Source organism: Narcine bancroftii, chromosome 7 (assembly GCF_036971445.1).
Source record: "Narcine bancroftii isolate sNarBan1 chromosome 7, sNarBan1.hap1, whole genome shotgun sequence".
Taxonomy (NCBI): domain Eukaryota; kingdom Metazoa; phylum Chordata; class Chondrichthyes; order Torpediniformes; family Narcinidae; genus Narcine; species Narcine bancroftii.
In genome coordinates this window covers 198,505,234-198,533,191 of record NC_091475.1, presented here as the reverse complement: position 1 = coordinate 198,533,191, position 27,958 = coordinate 198,505,234, and the positions used below count along the sequence as shown (strand labels likewise).

General features: G+C 43.5%; 1 protein-coding gene across 2 annotated transcripts in view; it reads right to left on the bottom strand.

Moving 5' to 3' along the window:
* jade3 (jade family PHD finger 3) overlaps positions 1-27,958 on the bottom strand; it is a 71,527-nt gene that overhangs the window by 43,098 nt on the left and 471 nt on the right. For both annotated transcript variants that reach the window (XM_069891927.1, XM_069891928.1), the window contains exons 2-4: positions 5,963-6,040; positions 5,550-5,609; positions 3,826-3,908 (exon numbers count right to left, since the gene is read on the bottom strand). In XM_069891927.1, the coding sequence (XP_069748028.1) occupies positions 3,826-3,908; positions 5,550-5,598 (132 nt within the window). In that variant the 5' untranslated portion in view covers positions 5,599-5,609; positions 5,963-6,040. The remainder of the gene's footprint in view (positions 1-3,825; positions 3,909-5,549; positions 5,610-5,962; positions 6,041-27,958) is intronic.

Below are 27,958 nucleotides of genomic sequence, written 5' to 3'. Positions count from 1 at the left end.
TGCATCACTCAGATGTCACCAGATAGGCATCCCTCTCCCCGGGTGGTGAGTGTAAAAGGATCCAGAGAACCAGTTAACAGTGGTCCAGTGTGAACAGCAAAAGTGGTTTCTTTAACCAGTTCATTGAATGGCCAATTTAGCGATGGTTGTGAGCTGTTGAAAGATCTTCCTCAAAGGGTGAAGGAAGATGAAAGCTTTGAAAATGTTTAGGGCAGAGATAGACAGATATTTGATCAGTGGAGAAGTGAAAAGTTACTGTTATGTTTAGGAATGCAAAGTTCAGGTTACAATTAGATTAGCCGTCATCTCACTAAATGGCAGAACAGGCCTGAGGGGCAAAGGAGCCTGCTCCCATCCTTAATTTGGATGTAGAAAGATATTTTCATTCATTTTTGAACTTAAGCCTTCAATAGTATTAAAAAAGAATTCCAAAACTGCAAAAAACTTTTGTTAATAAAATATGGTATTGATAATTTATTAGAACTAGTGTGTGAAAAGTTAAATCACTCAAAAACAATTGTAATTTTCATACAAATTTATTTTCACTTCAGGAAGGAACCTCAATGCCATAAAGTCTGGGGCTGCTTACATGAATGCACACAGAATTAAGAAAAATGCTCAGGATCTATTCTTCATGGAGTGAAAATCCAGTAGTTTTTTTTAGTTTTCACAATTAAGAATGTGAACTGATGTAAAAAATTATACTGAATGAATCTATATCTTACATTAATGGTATTGGTCATACAATCTTGATAGAGATCTGACCATCTTTGCTCATCAAATATAATATTCAAATCTAACTCCCACCTCTGTCTAGATTTATGTTTTGGAGTTCCTGTTTGTAATAAAAGATAGATTGCAGAAAAAAATTTCTTAATATTTCTTTTCCTTATGAGGGTTTACACCTCACTACATAGCTGGACCTAACTTTTCCCTTAATTATCCTCTCAAATGAAAATAACAAGAAAGTGTTACTAATTATTCCATATTTATTACTTAATTATTCAACAGCATTACTTGATCCTGTTCATAACAGTCTTCAATATTTTTAATCCCTTTACCAAATCAAATATTTAAAAATTGGTTATCCTTTGAAAAGGGTAAGACAATTTTGAATCTGAGGCATCTTAGGCGATAGACCTCCTCTCGTTCCAATTTTTTCATTTATCTTATTCCAAACATCAATCAAGTGCTTCAGCAATGGTGTTTCTTTAACACGAACTATTAATTTTGAATCCCATTTATATATAAATTCCTCTGCTAATTTCTCTCCTATTTTATCCAATTCTATTAAAGCAAATACTGGATTTTCTTCTCCTCAAAAAAAATTTGAAATCTTATTTGGGCCACTTGATAGAAATTCTTAAAATTAGGAAGCTGTAGGCCTCCCAATTCATATTTCCACATCAACTTTTCCACAGACTCTGAAATCTTACCTTTCCAAGGAATTTTCTTACATTTATAGCTTTTTTAAAAAACATCAGTCATACCTTGCATCACAAAATATTGAGTAGAATGAAATCAGATCTATCAGATCAATTTTTGGGTATGGTGAGGAGGTGGGAACTTTCTTGCACTCAACTTGGTCATGTCCCAAGGTAATGTCTTTTTGGGTGGACTGAGGGAATTTTTTAGAACAGGTTATAGGTGTTGTATTTCCACAAAAACCAGATTTATTTTAATTGGGAAATATAGAAAGGCCAACAGAACATTCTTCCGCTATCTGCAAATAAGATCTTTTTTTGAGCGAAAAATTGGGACCAGCAATGACCCTACCTGAATATAGTGACAAAGAGATTCTAATTTGAAAGGGGAATGTGTGTAAATTTATTTCTAAGATGTATTACATATTCCAAAGTGAGGGTCCGAAACCAGGCCTACAGAGGTCGAGGGAGAGATGGGAATCAGACATGGATAAAACAATTAATGAAGAATGGTGGCAGGACTTGTATCTGAACAGTGTGATGGGGATTGTCAATGCCAGATACAGGATGGTGCAGTCTAACTTCCTGCACCAGTTGTATCTTACGCCCTAGAAACTACACAGATCAAAGTCTGAGATTTCAGAAATATGTTTTAGATGTGGTGAGGAGGTGGGAACTTTTGTCCATTGAACTTGGCTGTACTCAAACATGAAAGCTTTTTGGGAAGACCTGGGGATATTCTAAAAAAATTACGAGTGGATTTTCCACAAGACCCGGAGCTATTCCTCTTGGGGGACATTGGAGAAGTACAGTTGAGACTGACCAAATTTCAAATTTTGTTTATGAAGGTCGCTTTGGCAGTAGCCACGAAGTGTAAACAAATTTAAGGATATATTTGTATTATATTATTGGTGTAATCATGGTTGCTTATATTTTAAATAAAATATTTTTTAAAGTGTATAGCGGTTTCATGGAAGTCCAACTCCCAGCTAAGTACCACACGATGGAATATGGAAATGCAGAGTTGCATTCCCCTGGAGAAATATCACATATAATCTACGGAGGAAACCTTACATACTTGCAGTTCATTGCTACTCAGATAGATTGATTCTTCCCCCCCCCCACTTTTAAATAGGGATAAGGTTAAAGTATCCCAGTACGGCCAGAGGTGATAGGGGCTGTGTGTCCCATGATGAGTGGGATCGAGATAAGTTTTTGGAAGGTTTTCGGTGTGGTGGGTGGGTGGGTGAGGCGGGGGTGGTGGGGAGAGGGTGTTGGGATAAATACGGACTTTGGCATGCATATGTACATGAATGGCTTTGTTTATTAGATTTTGTAAGTCTGAAAACTAAAATATATATATTTTTTTAAAAAAGGAGCTCGGGTTATGCATTCATTCATTGGACTGAGAGTTAGCAGAGTTCTTCGGGAGAGACTGGCCTGATTGCACCTCCACTGCCGTTGAAGCTATGGATCCAAAGGAAACACCACCACAGGAGCCTTTGCAAGAATTTGAGAACTTAGAAATAACTTCAGCTCCAAGTGCCAGCACACAGGAGGAGTAGGTTCCTCAATCAAGCACCCAACAAAGCAGGGACACAAAAGAAGATGCTGAAGCAGTGGCTGCATCATCTGTTCCAAGTCCTAAGATTGGGAGTCCTTCAGTGCCTGCTGGAAGTTTCCACTGCTGCGAAACCAAGCTTGTATGTGATGAAGGTATTTATCGAAGATGGCAGCAGTCACATTTTGGAGGTGCCAAGTGACACTACAGCCAAAGACTTGTGTCAGCTGTGCATAGAAGGAACAGGACCCAAAATTATCAACATACCAATTAGAATTTGTTAAAATTGCATTAGCGGTGGCAAGAAAATGTATTGCAGTTACCTGGAAATCAGATTCACATTTGGGTATGGGAAGACGGAATGCAGATATTCAAAGTTGCATTCTCTTGGAGAAAGTTGTATATAATTTGAGAACTAAATATGGTATATTTTTGCAAATTTGGTTCCTATATATGCAAATTTTAGGAATAAATACGTAGTAGTGTCCTTCCTGTTCCTCGAGACTTGTGTTAATCTTCTCTAATTATATAGAAATTCTGTTGGAATCCTGTGCTGGATGACAATTCTCCAAGCAATCCTTCGGTTTTTTTCTTCTTTTTCTTTATATTACTGTTACATTTTTCTTATATATTAATTTCTTTGGCGGTGGGGGTTTGAGAGGGGAGGGATTAGGGGGGATTATAACCATCATGTAGTGATTACAATTTTTTTAAAAATTCTACTGTTATATGTTAATCATTTATTAACTACATGTATAGAGAAAAATTAAATAAAACATTAAACAAAGAATGCTTAATGGTATTCTTCTTCAGTATTTTTAAAATTTAAGTACTACTAACTTCAGCAGGCTTCTTCTTTCCACTTGCTGAGCCATGCCTGTCACCTCGATACTTGGAATGGGATGACCATGATGTTGAAGGACCTACGCAGGGAGTCACAAAAGCAACAATGAGAACATGTTGGGTCAGTTGGACACGTTTAACAACGGACCGTCTGAACTGAAGACTGAAATATTATAATAGCAAAATATGTTATAATGTGATGGTTTGACATAAAACTATGCAACAGACCAGAAATTGCCTATTTTTTTACATAGAAACCCTACAACATTGGAGCTCTCAACAAAGTTTGCATTATGTGACAACACCTTGAATTGAAAATAACAAAAGTAACAAGACATATCATATAAAGCTCACAGTTATACATACATAAGAACCCTTCATCTAAAAATCTGTAATATAATCAAGTAAACAACATTGGCATGGCATTTAGCAAATTGAACTCAGGGATTCAGTTCCTTAAATACCATACATAGTCACTAAAATTCTTTGCTTACCGGCCTGGACTAAATGAGACCCAAAACCAGAGTCAACGCCAAGGGGGCATCCGCGGGCATTGCGATTATGGCCATCGCTCGCCAGACATTGTCACTAGCGACTAGCTTGACGCACGCTAGCAACACTCCTCATCATTAGCGTGCATCAAGCGCCACTGGCAGCTGACATTTGACGTCTGTAAAGCAGTGCATACGACACCTACATCGGAGGGACAAGTGATGGTAAGAGCACCCCCCCCAAGCGAGTTTGAGCTTTGCACTATGCCCCCTTTTAACATCCTAATGCCCCCCTCTAACATGGTGACAGGGACAGTTATTTCTCAGATGTGTTCCCTGGGTGATCATCTAGAAATGAGCACAGCCTCGACAATTCAATCATCAGATTTTTTTTTTTAAAAAAAGCACAGGAGGGTGCAGGGCTTTGCCTTTTCAAGATGACACATCTTCCTATGAGCATTAATCCCAGAGCATTTCATATATATAATCATATGAAAATTACAGCACGGAAACAGGCCATTTTGGCCCTTCTAGTCCGGACCGAACTAAGTACTTTCCTCTAGTCCACCTACCTGTACCCTGCTCATAACCCTCCATCCCTAGACCTATCCAATATTTCCTTAAATGCAAAATTGACCCTGCCATTCCACACAGCCACCACTCTGAGTAAAGTTGTTCCCCTTCTTGTTACTTCTAAACTATTCCTTAAAAGACTAAACTTTCCCTACCCTGTAATCCTCTATTTTTCCTACATCCATGTCCCTGTCTAAGAGTCTCTTAAAGGCCCCCAATATTTCAGCCACCATCACCAGCTTGATCAATGAAAATCTGTTTTAAATAACTGGCAACTCACAGGACTTGGGGAATTCCACCAATCCAGAAGGTAACATTTCAACATTTGCTCACACACGGATATTCTTGGGAAGTGCAAGCTCATGGGCCAGACTGGCTTATTAACGTATTGTATCTCTAAATAAAAATTAAACCATCATACAACGACATTATTGCTTCACTCACTTGAATGAATGACAATTGAATGCTCGATTTGGGCAGATTTTAAAAAATATTTACTTCATGGGTGAACCCAAACGAACATCCTAACTCAAATCATACAATTGTCTGGGATAATAAAAATAGATTTAATATTCAAAGAAGTCTTAAGTAGATAAAAGCCATACATTATGGCATCACAAGAATCAGATCACTGAAACACAAGGTCACCTTACTTACTCTCATTGTCTGAACTGTCACTACTGCTCAGGTGTCTGTTGCGTTTCATCCTGTCATGTCCTTATAAGACAAATAAGGGGTTCAGTGTTTACATTCAGCATGCCAAATGTATCATTAATTAGCAAGTCTTTTTTTGAATATTTTATTTAAGATCAACACGTATGTAACAAATAAAAAAAACCATATCCCATTGTTACGAAGTTATTGATTAAATACATGTTGATTGAAATATTAAAAAAAACTACAAAAGAACCCCATCTAAATCCTCTCTCCCAACACCCACTACAAAAACATCTAAGTTACTAAAATACATAATGAATCTGATTATATACTGTTTTAGGAAACACTCAAAGATCCTAAAAAAACATTATTTATTAAATAGCAAGTCTTTAAAGTAAGTATATGGAGCTTACCACAAATTCTCGGAATATGCACATATTAATTCAATATTGGCAAGCAATCAATGGGTCCATCTTCCAAACAAATCAGCTCTACAAGGAAAAGAAGTTTCAAAAATTTTATATATATATACTAGAAGACTTTTGTGAACACGCCAGCATGACTGCTACAGCATTCACTATCCAAAGCCCTTTTCACACTGGAAATCCTGTAAGTTGGGTGTTCAATGAACTGATTAAAGAAGCTATTTTTGCCGTTTACACTGGAACTCCGGTTCTGCATCCTTTCACACTCACCACCAGGCATCAAGGGAAACAGGGGTGCCTATCCTCCACTGGTGACGTATGAGTGACACATCAAGCGATGGCGGAACTGCCCTCCCAGGTTTCTGTCTGGCAGAGAAACCCCTCTGTGCTCACCACCCTTTCTCTGCTGCACAGAATTCTGGAAGGACAGGTCCACCATTGCTTGCTTTCTTCGCTCTGCAACCGTCTTTATAAATTGTGGCCCAGTGGCAGTGCACGTAATTGATGGTCAGGCGAACCTGTTCCATGTGTGCATCACTGGAGCAGCTGCATCAAAGAAGGCGTGGCGCATTCATCTCCTCTGGCAGTGGCTCTGGGCCCTCATGTGCATGGGCAGCGCAATGGTGTCACATGGACAGTTTCTGGCATAAGGGTAGGAATCTTCCTGTGGCCTTAAAACGCAGCACGCGAAAGAAAAATAAACTGAGTGCAGACGAGCCCACCGACTGCTGATCTTGTTTGTTCACTTCGCTACATTGGTGTCCCCAATGGGGCCAGACATCTCTGGGCCCCTCAGCATGGATGCTGCAGCAGTGGCCACCGTGGCATTAAAACTACCTACTTTCTGGACACTCCACCCCCGCATCTGGTTTGGACAGGCGGAGACGCTGTTTGAGATAAAGCAAATCACCTCCAACTCCACCGAATCTTCTTTGGCTTGGCTTCGCAGACGAAGATTTATGGAGGGGTAAATGTCCACGTCCACCGAATACTATCACGTCATCGGCTCTTTGGATCAGGAGACCGTGGCCAGAGTAGACGACCTCATACAGAACTCACCAGAGGAGGGTAAATACAACGCACTGAAGTTGCTGCTCATCAGCACACATGGGTTCTCCAGACACATGAGGGTAGCCAGGCTCATGCACCTGGACAGCCTGGGAGACAGAACACCATCAGTCCTCATGGATGAAATGCTCTTGTTGGCAGAAGGCCACAGACCATGCCTTATGTTTTTAGAACAGCTGCCCAACGACATCTAGCTGCTGCTGGCCGACCCAGAAATGTCACTGCCAAAGCAGACATACATTGGCAGACCGAGCAAGAGACCGAGTGCACCATCAGCCAGTTGACCCGCTCACAAACAGAGCCACAAAGCAAATCCACCCCCTGCCTTATGACCAACAATGTCCCTGCAGACCACATGAGGAAGCGGACACAAAATGGTGTTTCTACTACCAGAGGTGGGGGGGCGGACGCTCGTAAATGTCGGCAGCCTTGCGCATTTCCGGGAAACGCCCAGGCCAGATGCCGCTGATGGCTTTGGTGGCTGGCCACATGGACAGGCTTCTCCACGTTACAGACAAATCCTCGGCCCACAGTTTCTCGTCAACACAGGAGTAAAGATCAGCGTAATCACACCAACAGCACTCGAGACCTGCACAAGACCCCACAAGCAGCCAACAACACCTCTATAAAGACTTTCAGCAAATGGCTGATGGCAGTCTGGCTAGGAGACTTTCAGCAAACAGTGGGTGGCAGTCTGGCTAGGATACTTTCCGCTGGGATTTCAAGCTTGGATCAGGACAAAAACCACTCCTGGGCAAAGACTTCCTGAGAGCACACAGCCTGCTAGTCGACCTAAAGGCCAAATGATTGGTGCACGTGTAAACTTTCCAGGCCTTCCCACTCGAGGAAGCTGAATGCCAGCCCCACAACTTGCCTTGGTATCAGCCCCCACCGTTAAATAAAGCCACATTTTGGCAGAGTTCCCGCCAATCTCCAGGCCCCAATTCACATCTGCCAAGCTGAAGCATGGCATTCAACACCACATCACCACCCAGAGCTCTCCCCTCCATGCACAACACCTACAACTGGCAAAGGAAGAAGTTCAAATGGATGGAAGAACTGGGCATCATCCGCAAATCCGACAGCCCTCACCGTTACATATGGTCCAGAAAGCCACCGGCAGTTGGGAATTGAGCGGGGACTACAAACACCTTAATGACACCACCATTCCAGATTGCTATCCCCCACATTCAAGACTTCACAGCCAACAAATTTTCTCAAAGGTCGACCTGGTGCGGGGATTCTGTCAGATCCCCGTGCATCCCGACAACATCAAGAAGACAGCCATAATCACGCCTTTGGCCTCCAAGTTCCAGCACATGCTTTTTGGTCTCAAGAATGTGGCACAGACATTCCAGCGTCTCATGGACGCAGTTGGCAAGGATTTGGATTTCCTGCTCAACAACATCCTCATCACCAGCAGGGATCACTAGGAATACGCCTCCCACCTGCACCAGTTGTACTCCCGCCTCAGTGATTTCAGCCTCACCGTCAACCCGGCTAAGTGCCAATTTGGATTAGAGGTCATTGATTTCCTGGGCCACAGGATCACCAGAGATGGTGCAACACTCCTGCCAACCACAGTGATACGATTCGCCAGGCTGACCATGATGAAAGACCCGCAAGTATTTGCGGGCATGGTCAATTTTTACAACTGCTTCATTCCAGTAGCCGCCAAGATCATGCGACCACTCTTCGCCATTATGGCCGCAACAAAGAAAGACCTAGTATGGGACGACAAGGCCTCAGTAGCTTTCCAACAAACAAAAGATGCTCTGGCCAATCCTTCATTACTGGTACACCCAAGGACAGATGTTCCTACCGTCCTCACTGTCGATGCATCTGCCACCACCATCAGCGGGGTTCTCAAATAGCTTAGAAACCCTTAGCTTTCTTCAGCTGCCACTTGAGGCCACCAGAACTAAAATTCAGTGCTATCGATAGGGAGTTGCTGGCACTTTACCTTGCAGTGCGTAATTTCAGATACTTCCTGGAAGGGAGGCCATTCACAATATTCACCAACCATACGCCTTTAACATTTGCTTTTTCAAAAGTTTCAGAGCCCTGGTCAGTCCAGCAGCAGCGCCACATGGCCTACATCTCCAAATTTACCACGGACATCCGACAACTCTCTGGTAGAGACAACATCACGGCAGATGTCCTCTTGAGGTCTGCGATTCAAACATTAGTACAGGGCTAGACTACACAGAGCTTGCGCAGGCACAAGAGATGAATGCAAAGACTCGAGCTCTCCGCACTGCCATCGCTGGCTTGCATCTCCAGGATGTACAACTGACGCAGAGCAAGAGGACACTACTCTACAATGTGTCCACGGAGAACCCTCATCTGGTAATCCCCGCTCCGTGGGCCTTTGACTCAATCCATGGCCTTTCCCATCCCTCCATCAAGACAACGGTCTGCATGGTCGCCTCGTCTTATATGGCACGGCCTCACAAGCAGGTCAGTGAGTGGGCAAGAACATGCATGCACTTCCAGACTGCCAAGATCCACAAGCACACTAAGGCCCCTATCCAGCAGTTCGAGACACCAAGCCGAACATATACATGTCGACATCGTGGGGCCCCTATTAGTCTACCTCCTCACCATCGTCGACTGGTTTACAAAATGGCTGGAGGCAGAACCCATCAGCAAGAGCTGTAGTCCGCATGGATATCCCGTTTTTGAATCCCTGCACATTTGACTACAGAAAGAGGTGCACAGTTCACTTCCATCCAACGGACAGAATTGGCGCGCCTAGTCAACGCAAAACTGCACCACCCAACAGCCTACCACCCCCAATCCAACGACCTGGTGGAATGTTTTCACAGGTACCTCAAATCGGTCCTCATGGGCCAGTTGACCGGCCCCAACTGGGTGGACGAGCTACCCTGGGTCCTTCTTGGGATCTGTACAGTCTCGATAGAGGACCTTCAAGCATCATCAGCGAACAAGCGACCAGGAACCTGAAGGCGCCACAGTTCTCCAACGGCTCCGCAACAAGCTAAGCAATCTTGCACCACGCCCACCAGGGTCAGAGCCCCTCCTTCATACCCAAAGACTTAAAACACACTGAGTTTGTGTTTGTCCGCAGGGGTACCCATCTCTCACCCCTACAACGACCTTATGAGGGACTTTACAAGGTAATCCGCAACAACGGCTCTACATTCACTTTGGACGTTGGATGTAGGGAGGGACTTTTCACCATTGACTGTTTGAAACTGGCCCACCTGGACTTACGTCAGCCGGTTTCACCCCAGTCGGCCAAGCGCAGGGGTAGACCCCTCAAATTAAAAGTTCTGCAAAATACAGAAACTGGTGCCTGTTCTTTGGTGGGGGGGGGGGGGGTGCGGGAGGGTGGGGGGAATCGTGTGGCAGTGCACGTAACTGATGGTCAGGTGAACTGGCTGTGTGTCACGCGCACGTCAGCGGAGCAGCCACATCTTAGGTGGCACCGCGCATTCGTCTCCTCCGGCAGAGGTTGCGGGCCCACATGTGCAGTGCGGTGGCATCACATGGACGTGGTTTCCGGTGCAAGGGGCTGGATCTTCTGGTGGCTTTAAAATGCAGCGCGTGAAAGAAAAATAAACTTTGAATGCAAATGAGCCCATTTGAGCAAAATGAGCTTGTCTCGTTTGTTCGCTTCAGTAACACTCCACTGTATGCCTATGGTTTTATTTCTGCTATCACTTCCCCCAGGTGCTTTAAAAATTTATAAAGGTTTATATAGTTCAGTACAACAGGGCTGAAGGGCTCATACTTGGAAAGTCACGGTGTGGTGGGGGGGGGGGGGGCGAAAGAGAGCGAGAGAGAGATCGCGCGAGAGAGAGGAAATAAATAGTAATAGCGGAACATTTTTAAACAGCATGGGAAAATTGGTAGCGCTACACCACATAAATTTATAAAGACTATGGGGAAAAAAGCAAAAGCCGACCTGAATTCCCAGAATGTCATGCAGCAGAGAAATCTCTCTATGTTCCATATATACAGTTGGGCATACAGCCCTTTCTCTGCCACATGGAATTCTGGGAAGGCAGGCCCACCATTGCTTTTCCCCCCTCACGGTATTTGTAAATTGTATGCGATAGTACTACTAATTTTCACATCCTGCTTAAAACTTGTCCGCTATTGCCATTTATTACTAACACTTTCAAACAGTCCCTTATGAAGGTTTACATAGGTCATCACAACAGCAGGGGCTGAAGGGCTCAGACTGTGTTGCACATTAAGCTTAATTATGTTATAATTTGGCGTGATTAATTTTATTCAAATACAAGATCACAATACTCTGATCAAGATTTAGGGCAGATCCACCATAGCGTCACCAGTAAAAGGTAGAACAGTCCTAACACCCAGGGATGGCTCCTTGCAAGCGTGAAAGCGTTCAGTGTCAAGTGTGAAAAGCCAAATCCCCATTCCTATCCTAGGACAATGAATGGCCAATTTAATGGGATGCAAGTGTGAAAGGGGTGTAGAATCATACTAAAGCATCTTAAAACCAACTGGTCAGTCAATTTTATGCCCATTCAATAAAATTAGATCAGATTTTCTTGTTCCCCTGGTTGTGACATTCGTCAGTTGGTTAATGTGGAAGCTTGGTATCATCAGATGCAGGACATTTTAGCTCTTTAAATTTTTCCACTGAAGGCTGCGTGATTTTAATTCGAATAAGATGGATTTCAACTACAAACCAACACTCATTACAAGTGGAAAAAACTGCCAAGAGTCAATGATGCACACAAAGACATCTAAATGATTTATAAATAAATACTCAGGTTAGGGGCAGCATCCACAAAGAATGAAGCAGAGTTAACTTTTCAAGTTGAGGACCTTTCATCAAAACTTTTCTTTTCAAAAGAGGTGGAAGGAACAAAAAAAAAGTTCGGCATACAGCATGGAAACAGGTCATTTGGCCCATGAGTCTGTGCTACCCAATTAACCTTTAACCCCCCCCCAGTGGTGGGAGGAAACTGGAGTCCCCGGGGGAAACCCACATAGACACGGGATAACATAGAAACTCCCTACAGAGAGTGCAGAATTTATCCCCAGTCCTGATCACTGGCACTGTAAAGGCAATGAATGGTGAATATCACCCAACACAACTTGAGATAAGCAAAATAATAATCATAAAAGCACCCCAGAACTGTGGACCATCTGACTCAGAATTGGAAGGGTGAACCTCAAACTTTATAAATAGAATCTCTAAGGACATAGTCTTGGGGAAATTGATGGGATCAAAGGCAGATAAATCCCAAGGGCCTGATAATCTACATCCTAGGGTACTTAAGGAAGTGGCCATTCAGATAGCAGATGCTATAAGAATTATTTTCAAGAACTCAATAGACTCAGGATCAGTACCCATGGATTGGAGGGTAGCTAATGTTACCCCACTGTTTAAAAAGGGGGTAGAGAAAAAGCAGGGAATTATAGGCCGGTGAGCCTTACGTCAGTAGTGGGCAAAATGATGGAATCCATTATTAAGGATGTAATAGTGGAGCATATGACTGGCAGAGAAGGGATCAGATGGAGTCAACATGGATTTACAAAAGGTAAATCGTGCTTGACAAATCTATTGGAATTCTTTGAGATGGTGACAGGTAAAATAGATGGGGGAGAGCCAGTGGATGTGGTGTACCTGGACTTCCAAAAGGCCTTCGATAAGGTTCCGCACAAACAACTGGCTTCCAAAATCAAGGCTCATGGGATTGGGAGCAAAGTATTGATGTGGACTGAGAACTGGCTGGCAGGAAGAAGACAGAGAGTTGGGATAAATGGCTCGTTTTCTGAGTGGCAGGCGGTGACCAGTGGGGTGTCACAGGGATCTGTACTGGGACCCCAGCTGTTCACAATTTACATTAATGATCTGGATGAGGGGATTGGATGTAATATCTCCAAATTTGCAGATGACACTAAGCTAGGAGGGGTTGTGTGCACGGAAGAGGGGGTCAGGAAGCTCCAGTGTGATTTGGATCAATTGAGGGACTGGGCAGATACATGGCAAATGCACTACAATGTGGATAAATGTGAGGTTATCCACTTTGGTAATACAAACCGGAGGGCAGATTACTATTTGAATGGCAATAGATTAAGAGATGGGGAAGTGCAGAGAGACCTAGGGGTACTTGTACACCAGTCTCTGAAGGCGAGCATGCAGGTACAGCAGGCAGTTAAAAAGGCAAATGGTATGTTGGTCTTCATATCAAGAGGGTTTGAGTATAGGAACAAGGATGCCTTACTGCAGCTGTACAGGGCCTTGGTGAGACCCCACCTGGAGTATTGTGTGCAGTTTTGGTCACCTGATCTAAGGAAGGATGTTCTTGCAATGGAGGGAGTGCAGAGGCAATTCACCAGGCTGATACCTGGAATGGCAGGAATGACTTATGAGGAAAGATTGCGCAAATTGGGATTGTATTCGCTGGAGTTTAGAAGATTGAGAGGGGATCTCATAGAGACATATAAAATTCTGGCAGGACTGGACAGAATGGTTGCAGATGGGATGTTTCCAAGGATGGGAAAATCCAGAACCCGGGGTCATAGTTTGAGGATAATAGGCAAACCATTTAGGACCGAGATGAGGAGGAATTTCTTTACCCAGAGGGTGGTGAATCTGTGGAATTCATTGCCACAGAGGACAGTAGAGGCAGGTTCATTAAATCTATTTAAGAGGGAATTAGATCTATTTCTTCAGTATAAGGGTATTAAAGGTTACGGAGAGAAGGCGGGGACAGGGTACTGAACTTTAAGATCAGTCATGATCTCGTTGAATGGCGGAGCAGGCTCGAAGGGTCGAATGACCTACTCCTGCTCCTATCATCTATGTTTCTATGTTTCTAGTACTGTGATGGTATAAACAGACAAAGCTGAGCAGTTCCCCATCTCCCCAAACTCCTGTAAAACAACATTTTGAGGCAAAATAATTACTTTTCTCACACAAAGGAAATGTCAAAAACGTGGAAGAGTGCAACATTTTCCAATAAGCACAACGACTGAGACACGATAGACCATCGGTTCTCAACCTTCTTTTATCCCCCTTTCACATATCCCCTTAAGTAATCCCTTACACCTACGGTATCCTCAGGTGAGTGGAGAAAGGTTGAGAACCACTGCAATAGACATATTCCATTGATCTACTGGGAAGCAAGTGACAAAAACTTGGTCATGTTTTCTGTTCAAGTGGGACATTCATTGTCGATTTAACCAAATGACCCATGTCAAATTATATTACTAAAAGACTGCCCATTACAAAAGAATGGACAATCTTAGGAGGAGTTCTCCAAATACTTCACAGCCAAAGTGCATGATTTTACTGATGAGAAAAATATGCTTTCATAATTCACTCGAAGAATAAATGTTCCTCCATGCTGGGCAATAGCCCTTTGCTCACTAATAATATGAAAATAATATGAAGTGGCATTATGTCAGAAATTGGAGGGTAATGCTGAAAAAGTCCTCTCCTACTCCCTTTAGCAGGAGGGCACAATGACTAGATTTAACTCGCTTTGCGCTTTACTTAATTGACTCAAGTCTTAATTTGTGAACAGTCAGGAATTGCAGATGACTGGCAAAGGACTCACAAGTTACTGAGTTTTCAATCTGGCATCCTCAGAACAATAAAGGGACTGAAGATCCACCCCTTAATTATAAACCTGCAAACCTTGTTTTCAACAAGGCGAACAATCCATGACCATCAATTAGTAATTATTTAATCACCTGCCAAAGGAATTAATTCAATTAAAGTAGTGTGTTTGAAACAATCCAAATTAGTTTCTTTGGAGGTAAAATATTTTGCAAGATAAGACACAGAGCTACATGGAGAGTTTAGTCTGCCCTTTGCAAACACAGAAATTAATAATCAGTTTATGGTAATTTAACCAAAATGTTATTTCCGTATCCATCACCATGAAAGGCACAAAAACTTGCGAGCAAGATAGCAATGCAACTATTTTAAACCTTTATGAATGTCACACGGCCAACATACAGAACACTGTTGCCATGGCAACCATGCTTGCAGACAATAATCTCTTATTCACAAACAAAACAGCTTGTGATGACCAAAACTGGTTATTTAGCACACATCTGCAGCCACATCGTCAGCGTGGCTACTCCCCGAGGTCAAGGATGATGGACTTCATTCTGTTGATCTATTTATGGGATCTTAAGTGGCTTACGAGTCCAATCTTGGCTTTGAAAGATCTTCCGCATTCAGGACAGGCAGTTCCAGATGGCAGATCAGGCTTTGGTTGTTGCTGTTCCTCTTTCCATTTACTTTTTTTCCTTCTAGTTCTACACATCTGTTGGCTTTGAAAGTTGCTGTTCCTTCACAGATGATGGTTTGCCAGAGCTTCCTATCCTTGGCATTGGTTTCCCAATTGTTGGTGTCAATATTACATTTCTTCATGTTGGATTTTAAGACATCTTTGAATCTCTTCTGTTCACTTCTTTTACTACTGCTTTGTACACTAACATTTTGAAGTCCATTCGAATGTCACAATCATAAAAGACTTATTCAGAGACGTCCAAAAGCTGTTCCACCACATTTAAAACAATGTTGGATCTCGTGAAAATGGTCAACAAGAGAAGTGACTTCCAAGATACAGGAAGTGGTCGACGGGGTTGTTTCACCAAGTTGAATTGATGGTTTTATCCGATTTGTCTCAGTTGGTGAAGGTTGGTAGATGATTTGAGTCCTCTTGGAATTGATAGGAAGTCCAAGTTTCACATATGCACAGTTGAAGGCCATCAGAAACTGTATTAGGTGGTATTCTGGGAGAGCTGCAACACGGTTGTCATCTGCGTATTGGAACTCTACGTGGGAACTTGCGGATGTCTTGTTTTTGGACTGGAGATGGGCAAGATTGAAAAGTCTGCCATCAGTTCTGTAGACAATTTTGATTCCTGGGGGTAGATCATCCTTGATTATGTGGATGATTGATGATAAACAAAATTGGGGCAATCACACATCCCGGATTTGACTTAAAAAGGTTTACTGCTAGTGTCGCTGACCATGACAGTGGCAAACATGCCCTCATGGAGGAGTCTCAGGATTCGAATGAACTTTTCAGGACATCCACAGGAATTCCCTTGATACTGAGTTAAAGACTTTGCCACATATAAAGGTTGAAGTTGTTCTTGACATTTTTCTTGCAGTTGTTGCATTATGAAGATCATATTGATTACTCCACTTGATGGTCTAAAACCGGCTTATGTCTCCGGAAGGATCTCGGTGAAAGGCTTGAGCCAGTTATTCATGATGCGGGTGAGGATCTTTCCTGCTGTTGCCAACAGGGAAATTCCTCAATTATTTCCACATTTGGATTGATCACCTTTTCTTCTGTCTTCTGTCTCTAAAGTCTTCTGGTACATCTTCATTTATCTAGATCTTGATGAGAAGTTGATGCAGTTGGTAATGAAGCAGGTTACTTCCAATTTTGAAGACCTCTCCATGGAGTCCAGCGGCCTTATTGTTTTCAAGGTTTTGATGGCTCCCTTGACTTCTTTTGCTTTAGGGAGTTGAGAATGGGTTGTTTCGTAGTGTTGTTAATCATATTCCTGTCAAATGAGACAGTTTGATTTAGAAGATCTTCAAAGTGCTCCCTCAATCAAAAATTGTCAGCATTGTTCTTCAGGATGGTTAAACCATCTTTGCTTTTGAGAGGGGCTTGACCATAGTTAGGCCAAAAATAACTTTATTTGCGTTAAAAAAAAGCCTTGAATGTCATTGGCATCTGCTAGTTGTTGGGTTTCCTGAACTTTCTTCTTCCACCATTGATTTTTCAGGTTTCAGGTGTTCTTCTGGACTGCAGCCTTGCATTCTAGCTAGCATTTCCTTTTGGTAGCTGATTGGTGGTCATTTTGTAAGATGATGAGAGTTTTTTCCTCTCATTGATGAGTTGTTGAGAGTAATTTGTCATTATCATCGAACGAATCTGGATTTTTTTTAATGTCCTGAACCCAATTCTTCTTTGCAAGGAAATGATGACAGCATTCTTCAATTGATTCCAGTGTTCTTCTACAGACAGTGGGATTTGTTGAGCCAGTTGTTCTTCAAGATATTGTTGGAACCTCTGAACATGGTTGATGTCTTGAAAGAGTAAATAATGAATTTCTTAATAGTGTTCTGATTTTGATGTTTCATTTTGGGCTGAACCTTCATTATCATGGTGGACGAGATGAGCTGATGGTCTGTCCAGCACTTGTTATCAGTACATCGTTGGTCCCGAGATCATTATGTAGTCAATGAGGCGCCAATGTTTAGAGTGTGGATGCTGCCAGAAAACTTCCGGCCTATTTTTCTGGCAAAATATGGTATTTGTAATGACCAGGTTGTGTTCAGCACATTTGAACACAATGCAGTGTTCCATTAGCATTGACCTCCTTCTCTGCTTATTATTCCAGTCCAGAGCCTACGATCTTTTCCAACTCTGACATTGAAGTCTCCCAAGAGAATGATCTTGTCGTTGTTGGGAACAGAGGAAAGGTCGTCGTCAAGTTGGGCATAGAAGTTCATCTTGAGCATCCATAGTTGGAGCATAGGTGCTGAGGATTGTGGCATGTTGGTTCTTGACGAACTAGATTTGCAAAGTCATGAGATGTTCATTAATTCCCAGTGGTTGCTCTGTCAGCTTCTGAACTAGGCTATTTTGGGTATCAAAACCTACTCCATGGATTCAGGATCAAGATCTTTCTAGTAAGCTATAATGACCTCTCTTCTTTTAGTTGCCCTTTTCCAGCTTTGCGAGTCTCACTCAGAGCAACAATGTCAAAGTTGATTTTTTTTGAGCTCCTGAGCAACAAAGGCAGTTCTTTTCTCTGGTAGGTCTGATTTTGGGTTATACGTCAGAGTTCATACATTCCAGGTTCCAAATTTCATAGTTTCACGTCTCGATGCTTTTTGACTGCATGATGGTGATCCCCCTGGACGCGACTTTCCAGATAGGATGGGGTTGTTGTGAGCGAGGAAACAGGTTTGGTAGATCTCAAAGGCAAGGACTCTGAACACACAGTTTTGGCAGGGAAGGATTTTATTTACAGAAGGCAAGTGTAGGAAATGGTAATAGATGCAGCACACACGCACACACACACAGAGCAGTCATGGGAAAGTAATAGCAGACAATAACGAACGAGGGGTAAATAGCATGGGAACAAAATACACACATACAAAAATGAACTGGTACATACAATGATCAAGTAAAAATCACTACAATGCCCCACACCCCCTCGACTCACTGCAGACACAGCTCTATGCTATAAGAGATACTAATTAAACGCTCCCAATCCTTTTAAAAGTGCACATCTTACAAAGTTTTTCCAGTGCCCTTTCACGTTTCCAGGCCTGGAGTGAAGCAGGATGGTCCCTTGCTGGTAAAGAGGGAAAATAAAGAACACACACCTTTATAGTGCTGGAGGGTCCAGCCCAGGTCATTAGCAGGTAAAAGGTTCAGTGCCAGGAAGGTTAATCCAATTACAGCAGCCAAGAGCAAGTATAAGCAGGGTGGCGAGTCCAGTCCAGGTCATTTACATATCGTCAATGGCAAGGTGTTCACTAATGGGTGGGGTGGAACCAAATTTTGATCGTCAGCTGGTGTGTCCTCCAACTGGGTAGGGAGCAGTGCTGTTACATGATGGCAACAACCCTTTCCAATACAATCTATCCTTCAGAGGCCACACCACTCACCAATCATGACCCAATCAATAACTCTTGTGTATATGTTATAAGTAGAAACAAAAAGACATTTTAAAAATCAATACTAATCAAGTGGGTCAATTTATACACAAGTGCCTTCTGAATGCTAGACAAGGCACATAATCAAATTCAATGACAATGCCTCACCAGCCCCCCCCACCACCACCAAACAAGGTCACTGTGTTACCAATGGGACAGGGTGCTGAAGGAGCTGTTCCCCAGTGTCAGAAGGGAGGGTAGATAAAGAAATTTGTTTGGTCACTGACTCACATGCCTGGTTTCTCTGGCTTGGCTGGCAAATGTCAGCACCCTTATCACCAATGTCTGTGAACAGGCAGTTCATGGTCATCCATCAGGTGCCCTCATCCAGCGCCTTGACGCTCCCTACGCACAGAACCCAGATGATTGTCACAATGCTATCCTGTGGTGAGGCAGGATGCAGGCCACAGGTATACACCCCGAATGTACCTGGGGCGCCCGTTTTTCTGGGCTGACATTTGACACCAGTATCTCGTTCCTGCTCGTGCTCCCTTTCAATGGATGCCCCAAGTGCCTGGGTTGGATCCCTGTAATGATAGCCAGGAGGAGTCGAGATGGAAAGTTAGCCAATTTAGTATTTTTAAATAAAGGCTCTCACAGCCCCCAACCCATGAGGTGTTTTTTCTGTTAATGGGAGTTTGGGGTGGTCAACTTACAAATGACGGTCAACTTACAAACTAATTTTGCATCCACAAACTGCAATTATGCACCTATAAATGTTAGTTCTCTTAGTGTGTTTAGATACATTATGCATAGTAAATACCACAGCTAAGGGTGCCATTTTTAAAAAAATCAATTACAAAAGCTTGATAAGCTAGAATGTCCAGTGACAATGTTTCCATAGCAACAGATGTTTTCTTGCTGAGAGTTTTTTTTTCCATAATACATGACAAACTGTCTTGTTGGTCAGTCAGTAGCTAGTTCAGTGACTCTGTAAAGGTGCAAGCAAAATTATAAGCGACCCTAAGGAAATTGTTGGCCGACGTCCCAGTATCGAATGGGTTGTAGTGAGCAGCGGCTCCAAGCAGAGATTTTGTCCAGAAGCCTAGCAGGACTCTGCACCCTTGGATCTTCTGCCAGAGGTTCCATTCAGCAACCACCTCACTTGGCGAGATGTGTAATTTAAAAGGTATACCTGCCTGGCAGTTTTGGGGGGGGGGGGGCCAAGGAAATTAGTACATGAAAGGCCTCTGAGGTGAGCAATTGACTCTATGATTGTACTATGGATTGTGTCTCGTCTCTTGTCCCAAGTAACTGCAAATTGCTCGTGAGTTGAAATGGAGAGGAATGGAAAAGAAAGTTTTCTTGTTGCAGGATCTGTACTGTAGGCTACAGACAACCTTGGAGAGAGGGAGGGGGGACAACAACTGGTTCCCCTTTTCCCCCATCTCCAATCATGGCCCAACTTGCCAGAGGTAGTATAAAGGGCCTTTAAAACATTAATCCTAAGAATGCATTCAGATAAAGGTACTATTAAGACTGTGGCCTCAGGTAACCTGGGCAGGAGTGGGCAATGGAACCAATGTGGTGGGGGCCCTGGCCATCATTCTATAAGAGGGGGGTTGGGGAGTCTACCATCCCATGGGTGAGGGTTCCTACTGGCGCAGATGGGACAGTTCCTGTCTCAGCAGGTCTCTGAGCTCCTTGAGGGCAGGAGAGACTGTTTCGAGTGGGGGGGGGGGGGGAAAGAGGAGGAGAAACACATCAGTGTCCGCAGGGGGAGCCCTAGGTTTTATCCCAGGGTGGTTGTAGGTTTTCCCCAGCCAGATTTCCCCCAACATAGCTCTTTCCACAAGGCATAAATGGCAGCAGTCGGGATCCTATCTATGCTGGCACTCTCCACCCCTATGCACAGCAGATCCAAGTACAGCTGCTGCATGTTTGCAGACCTTACCACTGCCCTACTGACATGGGTGTAGCCCCCCCCACTGCATGTATTCTAGCCCTTCCAGGAGGGTGATGGCATCCCACACAGAGCGCACGGGTGTCCAGGTATCCTGCTATGGCACTGGTCACCTGGGTATTTTCTTTTAAAAAAATTACGGTCGCAGACTCCCTGGTAGATGACGTTGACTAGCACCCACTCTCTAATAACCTGGGTGTCCTCATGACCGTACCTCATTGCAGGCACTGGTGTAGATCCCACTCCAGGAGGATGGGGTACTGGACCCTCACAGTGGACACTACCCGATCCCACAGGGTAGTGCCTTCCTGGATCTCTGGCTATGGTGCCCGAAGGGCACTGTTGATGTTTTACTGGTCAGAGAGACTCCCAAGGGTGCTCGCCTTTTGATGAGAGAGGTTCAAGTTGGGGGCCCCCTCATCCCACAGCCGGATCAACCACTTGGCCAGGAGCTCACCCAGCCATTAGTGGTAGCGATCTGCCCGCTGAGTAAGCTTCTCTGTGGTCTCAAAGTGACTATGGGCATGCCCCCGGTGACTTGGTCATCCACATCCTCCTCCTCTCTGCAGTGGACTTGGGACCGATGGTGATGGGTGATGGACTTGGGTGATGGGTCAAACGTGCAGAGGTTCAGGTGCATAGTGGGAAGGGTAGTTTTTGGACTTTGGCTCATCAGGCACCCCCTCCTCATCACTGTTTAACCATATATCCCCAACCTCCAGCCTCATGACGTTTGTTACCATGCTGAACCAGGGTCGGCTGCCCGCACCTGCTGCAACTGTATTAGCCTGCAGGTGACTTCAGTCCCCCATCCTCAAGTTCGTTGGCTCGAGTCTGGGCGGCCTGGACTGCCTCCTGCAGTGTGTAGCAGTGCCGCTGGAGCTCTTCTAACTCCCTGTCCTTCTGGCTTTATAAATGCTGGATCTGGTTAGTAATCCCAACCTGACATCTCAGGAGGGATGCAAACAGCAAAAAGGCACCCCTTTTGACTCCCTTTGGCTTTGGGGAACCCCATCTTCTTGAGGAGGGAGGCCACATGGTGCCCAAGTTTCTCACCATGTGCGTCCAACTGCTCAGAGCAGTCTACTGGTTTACCATGGCCTGCCAGCACGCTGGCCAAGTGTTCAAATCCCTCCCTCTCATATATCCACCTGGGATTCCCATCCTCGGTGCCTGCACTAGCTTTTTTGCCCCTGACCCAGAACATTTCTCTATGCCTGTGTCCAGCCGAGACCTTGCTCGCAGCACCAATTGTTGTGAGTGAGAAAACAGGTTTGGTAGGTCTCAAAGGCAAGGAATCTGGATGAATATGGGAATACACATAATGATCAAGGGAAAAATCACTATGATGCCCCACCACTCCTTAACTCAGTGCAGGCACGGCTCTATGCTACAAGGGACACTAAACACTCCCAATCCTTTTAACAGTGCACATCTTAAATGAAGTTTCTCCAGCTCCCTTCCAAGTTTCTAGCCTGGAGTGAAGCAGAGTGGTCTCAAGATGGCAGAGGGAGAACAAAGAACACATGACACCTTTATAGCGCTGGAAGGTCCAGTCAGGTTGTTAGCAGGTTTAAAAAAAAGGCTCAGTGTCAGGAGGGTTAATCCAATTACAGCAGCCAACCCCCCCAAGGCAAAGTACAGGCAGGCTGGAGAGTACAGTCCAGGTCATGTACATGGATCCAACAGCAAGGTGTGGAACCAAACCTTGATTGCCAGCTGTTGTGTCCTCTGACGAGGTAGAGGTCAGTGCTGTCATGTGAAAGCCACAAACCTTCCCAAAACAGGGGTGAAGCAGACTATTTTTAGGGCACCTTTTCTAGCCCCCTCCTAGTTCAGGGTGAGCAGAATGGATCTTAAATAGGATTGCTCAGACATGAATACTGCTGCCGAGCAATTTTCCTGCTTCTGTCGAAACGTTGAGTGACTGAATCAAGTATTCACTGTCTTTGTGCCAGTTCTTGGCTTGGAACTTCCAGCCATCACATTGCCTGCTTCCATCACCCTCCCCCGATTGCCAAAAGACTTGAGGAAATAGCCCACAGAGCAAAGACACCCATGTATGTATCTGTTTAATGTGTACTTAACGTTGCACTCCAAACAGCTCATGATATTTTATAAATCAAACAACTAATTCTAGTGGCATGAAAACCATGATGATTGGAGCTGATAGATTTGTGCAGGCTTCATCTGCCTTCACAGCCGTTGAGTTCAAAGTAACTTTGTCCGCCCACCATTGAGGTCTTGGTTAGATTGTTGTCAGGGACCTCACCTTTGACCTTACCACCATGGGCGGTTCTACCAGGAGCATAGCTCCAGACGGTCTCACTCTTGGGATCAAGCTTCTCCACAACAACAAGGTGACAATTCACGGAGAAGCATGGTAATTAGCCCTTCCCATCTATGAGCCGTGCCACTTAAATACAAAAACCCGTACGCAGCTACAACAGAAGGGAAGAACATTTAAGAAAAGTATATTATGAAATTCTGAACTTTAATTTTATTTTCAAAAACCAGGATGAATAACCTGAAACAATCTACCAAATGTTAATTGTGTATTTGAGCACCATGGGCTCATAGATCTAAAAAAATGTAAAAATGGACAAAAATCCATAACTGCATTCCTTCCTATGTCATATTTCAAATTAGTATCAATGTTTAACCTGTTTTATTCTTATTTAATCAAAAGCTTAATAACAATACTTTAAAAAGTTGATAAAAGCTACAGTCAGCTTAATTAGTATCCTAACAAATCATGAATGCACGCTCCATCGAATGCTATCAAAGCTATTTAAGACCTGTACATTCCAGGAGGGATGATTTAACTGCTTGTTACTTCGACAACTGTTAATGCAAAGAATCATGATTTTATTGACAACAGTGAGAAGTCACTGAGCTGTTAAGAGTTTTCCAATTAGTCTCACTCCACTGCCTTTTCTCCATGGCCTTTTACTATTCCATCTTTGTGAGAGGTAACCAGGTTCAGGATTTAGATTAGAGAAAGCAACACCAAATGGCTGAACAGACATGAATGGCTGAAGGGCCTACTTATCTTTCCAATTTTTTTTTTAAGTTAATGCAGAATCTGCTTCCCTCATCCTTTCAGAGAGTTCATTTGAAGTTAGAACTTAATGTGCAGAAAAAATTGTCCTCATTTCACCTCTGGCAAATTTCCAAGCTCAATGCAATGGCCTCCAGTTCTCAATCTAACTTGATTCTGAGTGCTTCTATTATATATTACAATTATTTTCTCTTTAACCGAAATATTTTCAGTTTCTCTCCTTTTTCTACTTAAATGAAGACCCTTGTGCATGGCAACATTCCAACCTCTGTGCTTCCTCCTTGAAGATCAGGAGTGCAATGTTGCAGGAGCACCCCTCTTGGCACCTCATGGGGCAGCTCCAGCTTCTCCTTAGTACTGTTTCTGGCGAGTCCTGAACCTAAAAAAATTAGGGCTGCACCAATGCTAAAGATCAATGCTCAAAACAGAATATAATCAAGACGCAATCGGTATACTTTCTTGTGCCCATATTATGGAAAACAAAATTATAATTTAACCAATAATGCAACTAAAAAAAAGATTGTTGCATCTCAGAAATGACCAAGCTTAGAGGTTTCCAAATTAATTGGTACAACATTTTGAATAGTTAGTTCCTTCAGTTTCTAATTTTCACTACAAACTCTAATCTCCAATATATTCATCAAGTTTTGTATCACTTCTGTGACCACAGACACAAACTAATTAATTACCAGTACTTTGTCTTATTTTCATTTACAGGTGCTTCCCTATTTATGATGCCCCAAATTACAATTTTCTGAAATTACGATGGTACAATAGAATGACCGTCATTATTTTCTTTCATGTAATACATTAAAGTAAGGCAATAGTAAGCATTATTGATTTTTTAAAAAATGTTGATAATTCCTCTTGGATGAATTCTTTGTAGCCTCCTTGATCAATCACTTCTAGTTCAGTTGAAAAGCCTGCAGAGTCTGATGCAGGGCTGCCCGGAGAGAGCAGGGGATTGGGATTAGTATGGGGTCTGAATCAGTGCTGCTGGGAGAGAACAGGGCAACGGGATCAGTGTGGGGACCGAAACAGCGCTGTCAGGGGAGAGCTGGGCAGTGGGATCGGTGTTGGGATTGATCAAGGCTCTAGGGAAGAGATTGGGGCAGTGGGATCAGTATGGGAACTGATGCAGCGCTATGGGGAGAGAGCAAGACAGTGGAATCAGTGTGGGTACCAATACAACACTGTCAGTGTTATACAAGGTATTCCTGCATTCTTTTTCAACTTACTTTTGATGGGTTTGCCAAAACATACCCCATCGTAAGTTAAGGAGCACCTGTATAGTCAGGTCTTAGACTGCAAGGCGTCTATATTTGTTCTCAATTGTCTTTTATTTTTACGTGCAAACATTGCTAGCACATCCATATACTGTGAACCAATAAATTAAAAACAATCCTACAGGTGGTAAAAATATCTTTAACAAATTGGAAGGTTAGTCTCTGAATTTCTTGTCCAATTTTCTCCACCAGTCAAGCAGACGTGGTTTAGTTTAATTTTCAACAATAGTTATCTCAAGGATATTGATAGTTGGATTCAGGGTCTAATGATCCTCTTCAGTTTTCCTACTTGTGTCTCAGTTACCATTCTATTAGCACACACTGCTCCCCTGCCCCATCCCCCACCCCACCACCTGCTTTGTTGTCTTGTTTTGCCTGTTCTTTCTAACAGACCTCTGGTCAGCCTCCATTTCTCTTATGACTGCCATTCCTCCCCAAATACACCCATGGGAACAACAACATTGCATGAAGCACGTGACCGAATCAGAATCCCTGAACCTTCCTTAATAAACTTAAAGAATTTTCAGCCAAAGGCACTGTCTGATGTCAGCAGGTCAATTTCTTAATGCTCTGCAGTCAGGTGGGTAAGTTCAAGCACACAATTTCCCAGCCAACAGAGTACTGCGGGTGCATTTCACTTGGCTGCTATCAATACTCAGCAGAAAACAATGGAGAGGAAGAGGCTGATAGACTTTGCTTTCGTGGCTGAGTATGTTTATGCTACAGGATGGAGTGAGGGCAGAGAAAGGAGGAAAGCAGAGTAGGACACAAGAAGATTGGATAAGAAGTGTTGGGTGGTGATGGGGGAGGGGCAGGGAAATTCAGTGACATGAAGGATCAGTAGTGAAAAGGGTTAGAGGGAGGATGAGGTGGTGTAAATGGCAACGACCTTTTAGCCAGAACTCACCCTTGAATTTTGTGCACCAAAACGTTCCCACGCTCATACCCTTTTGTATCATCTTGTGCTTCTCTGCTACTCGACCAGGACTTTATGCCATTGACCTTATGTGACAGCTAGCTTGCTCTGGCCAGCTCACAGCAAAAGAAGTCCCTCACATGACGTTCTACTCCACAACACGATTCCAGGTCCCAAACAAACATCAGAATGCTCAAGGATCATTCCAATTTACCTTTTGACACAGATAGGCAAGAGTTGGCCAGCTCCAAGTACAAAAGTAGGAGTGCATCTTCTTTAAGGATGGGAAGTCAGAAGATAAAGGTCATTGTTTGGCTATGATCATCACCCAGCTAAAAACTATTGGGATGTTCAGATCCCTAGGCCAAGACAGACACTGATGACTGTTGGTGTCACCTCCTGCTAATTTGTATTATCAACAAAAGAATGGCACAAAAAAAAGCTGCAAGATAATCAACGTTAAACATCTCAAGGACCTGCAAATATAGTTTATGTGTCTATTTATGCTCGGAGGCTACATTCCATGCGCCTTGCACTCGACATCCACCAGACAGTATACTGTGAGAATAAAGTTCCACGTGAGACTTTGGAAAACATGGTTCTTTTTTTCATATTTTGGTCACCCCTTAACCAAGACAAACAGTGATGACATTCTCCACTGCCTTCAATGGATATCACAGCCCTTTGGTTTGATCGACTGAGGAAAATGGTATTTGAAGAACAAAAACAATCATGGGGCAACATCCACAATCTACCAGTCAGCAGCGATCCCTGCAAGTATGTACTGGAAAGCACTGGCAATGCTTCCTTTTAAAGATTCTCCAAATTCGCTGGACAGATAAGCATTTCCCAGTGCTGAGACCCAGGTTACACTAAGTTCGCTACTCATCGCAGGCCTCTTCATCTTCGCACTTTGTATGAGACTCCCGAGTCAGACACCATTTTGCCTTGGGATGAGATTACCAAGAGGACGTCAAGCACGTCTCAAAAGCACATCCCCACCAACACTTGGGAACCAAACGATTCCTGGGGCAGGGATAAGGGTCCAGGCTTGCTGTACTGCAGACCTTCCTCCACATGTTCTGGTATCATCTCACACCTCAAAGACATGTGGCTGAAAGGTTGATTGGCCACCGTAAATTGCCCCGAGTGTGCAAGATGAGCGGTAGAATTGGAGGGGGCCGAGAATGAAATGGGTGTACATGGGTGCAGGCGAAGAACCTGTATCACCGGCACTTTTGGTGAGAAGTCTGTGGTTTCCACATATGGCTTTGAGCCACCACAATATCTGTAAAATCAGGGTGAAAGTCATCCTCAAGGCCAAGGAATTGCCAGAGATTGTTGATAAAAGAGGAAGAGATGCAAAAATTCAATGATAAGCATGACATGTGGATTCTTCAATGCCTGGCAAGATCATCTCCTGCATAAACACCCAAGAAGTGTCCACCTTGCTGAGAGATGATTGGAAGAATGCCCATCAATCATAGAGAGGTAGCAGCAGGAACCAATACTTTCCTGAACAACTCTCCTTATTTTAATACTGCAACTTTCCCCTATTCAACTTCCTATCAAAATTGAATAAAACAATAGGAAATTGTTCTTCATCTTTAAACCAGATTCTCGGACACTCCAACCTCATTTAGAGCTGCCGTATGGAGATCAGGCTTGCACACATGCACATTAGGACAAGCTCCCAGTCGGTCATCATCGTTTTACACTAAAGAAATGCTCTCTTATGCGAAACACATCCTAACATTAAGGGTCCACAAGAAATCCCAGAATGAATGGCCCATTTCCAGTACATTAAGGCACCAATGTCATCATTTCTTTACAAAAGAGTGCCAGTACAGCCTTCGGTCACTTGAAGAAAGCAGCATTTAAAGATCAATATTTCAAAGCCAACACCCACGGTCTAATTAGCAGCCATTCCTATAAACTTCAAACACTCTTTCTGTCTATATCTCCCACTGTCTCTGGAAGCCTTTCAACACATCAAAGGACCTATCCCAACTCAAGTCATAAATTTTTCTC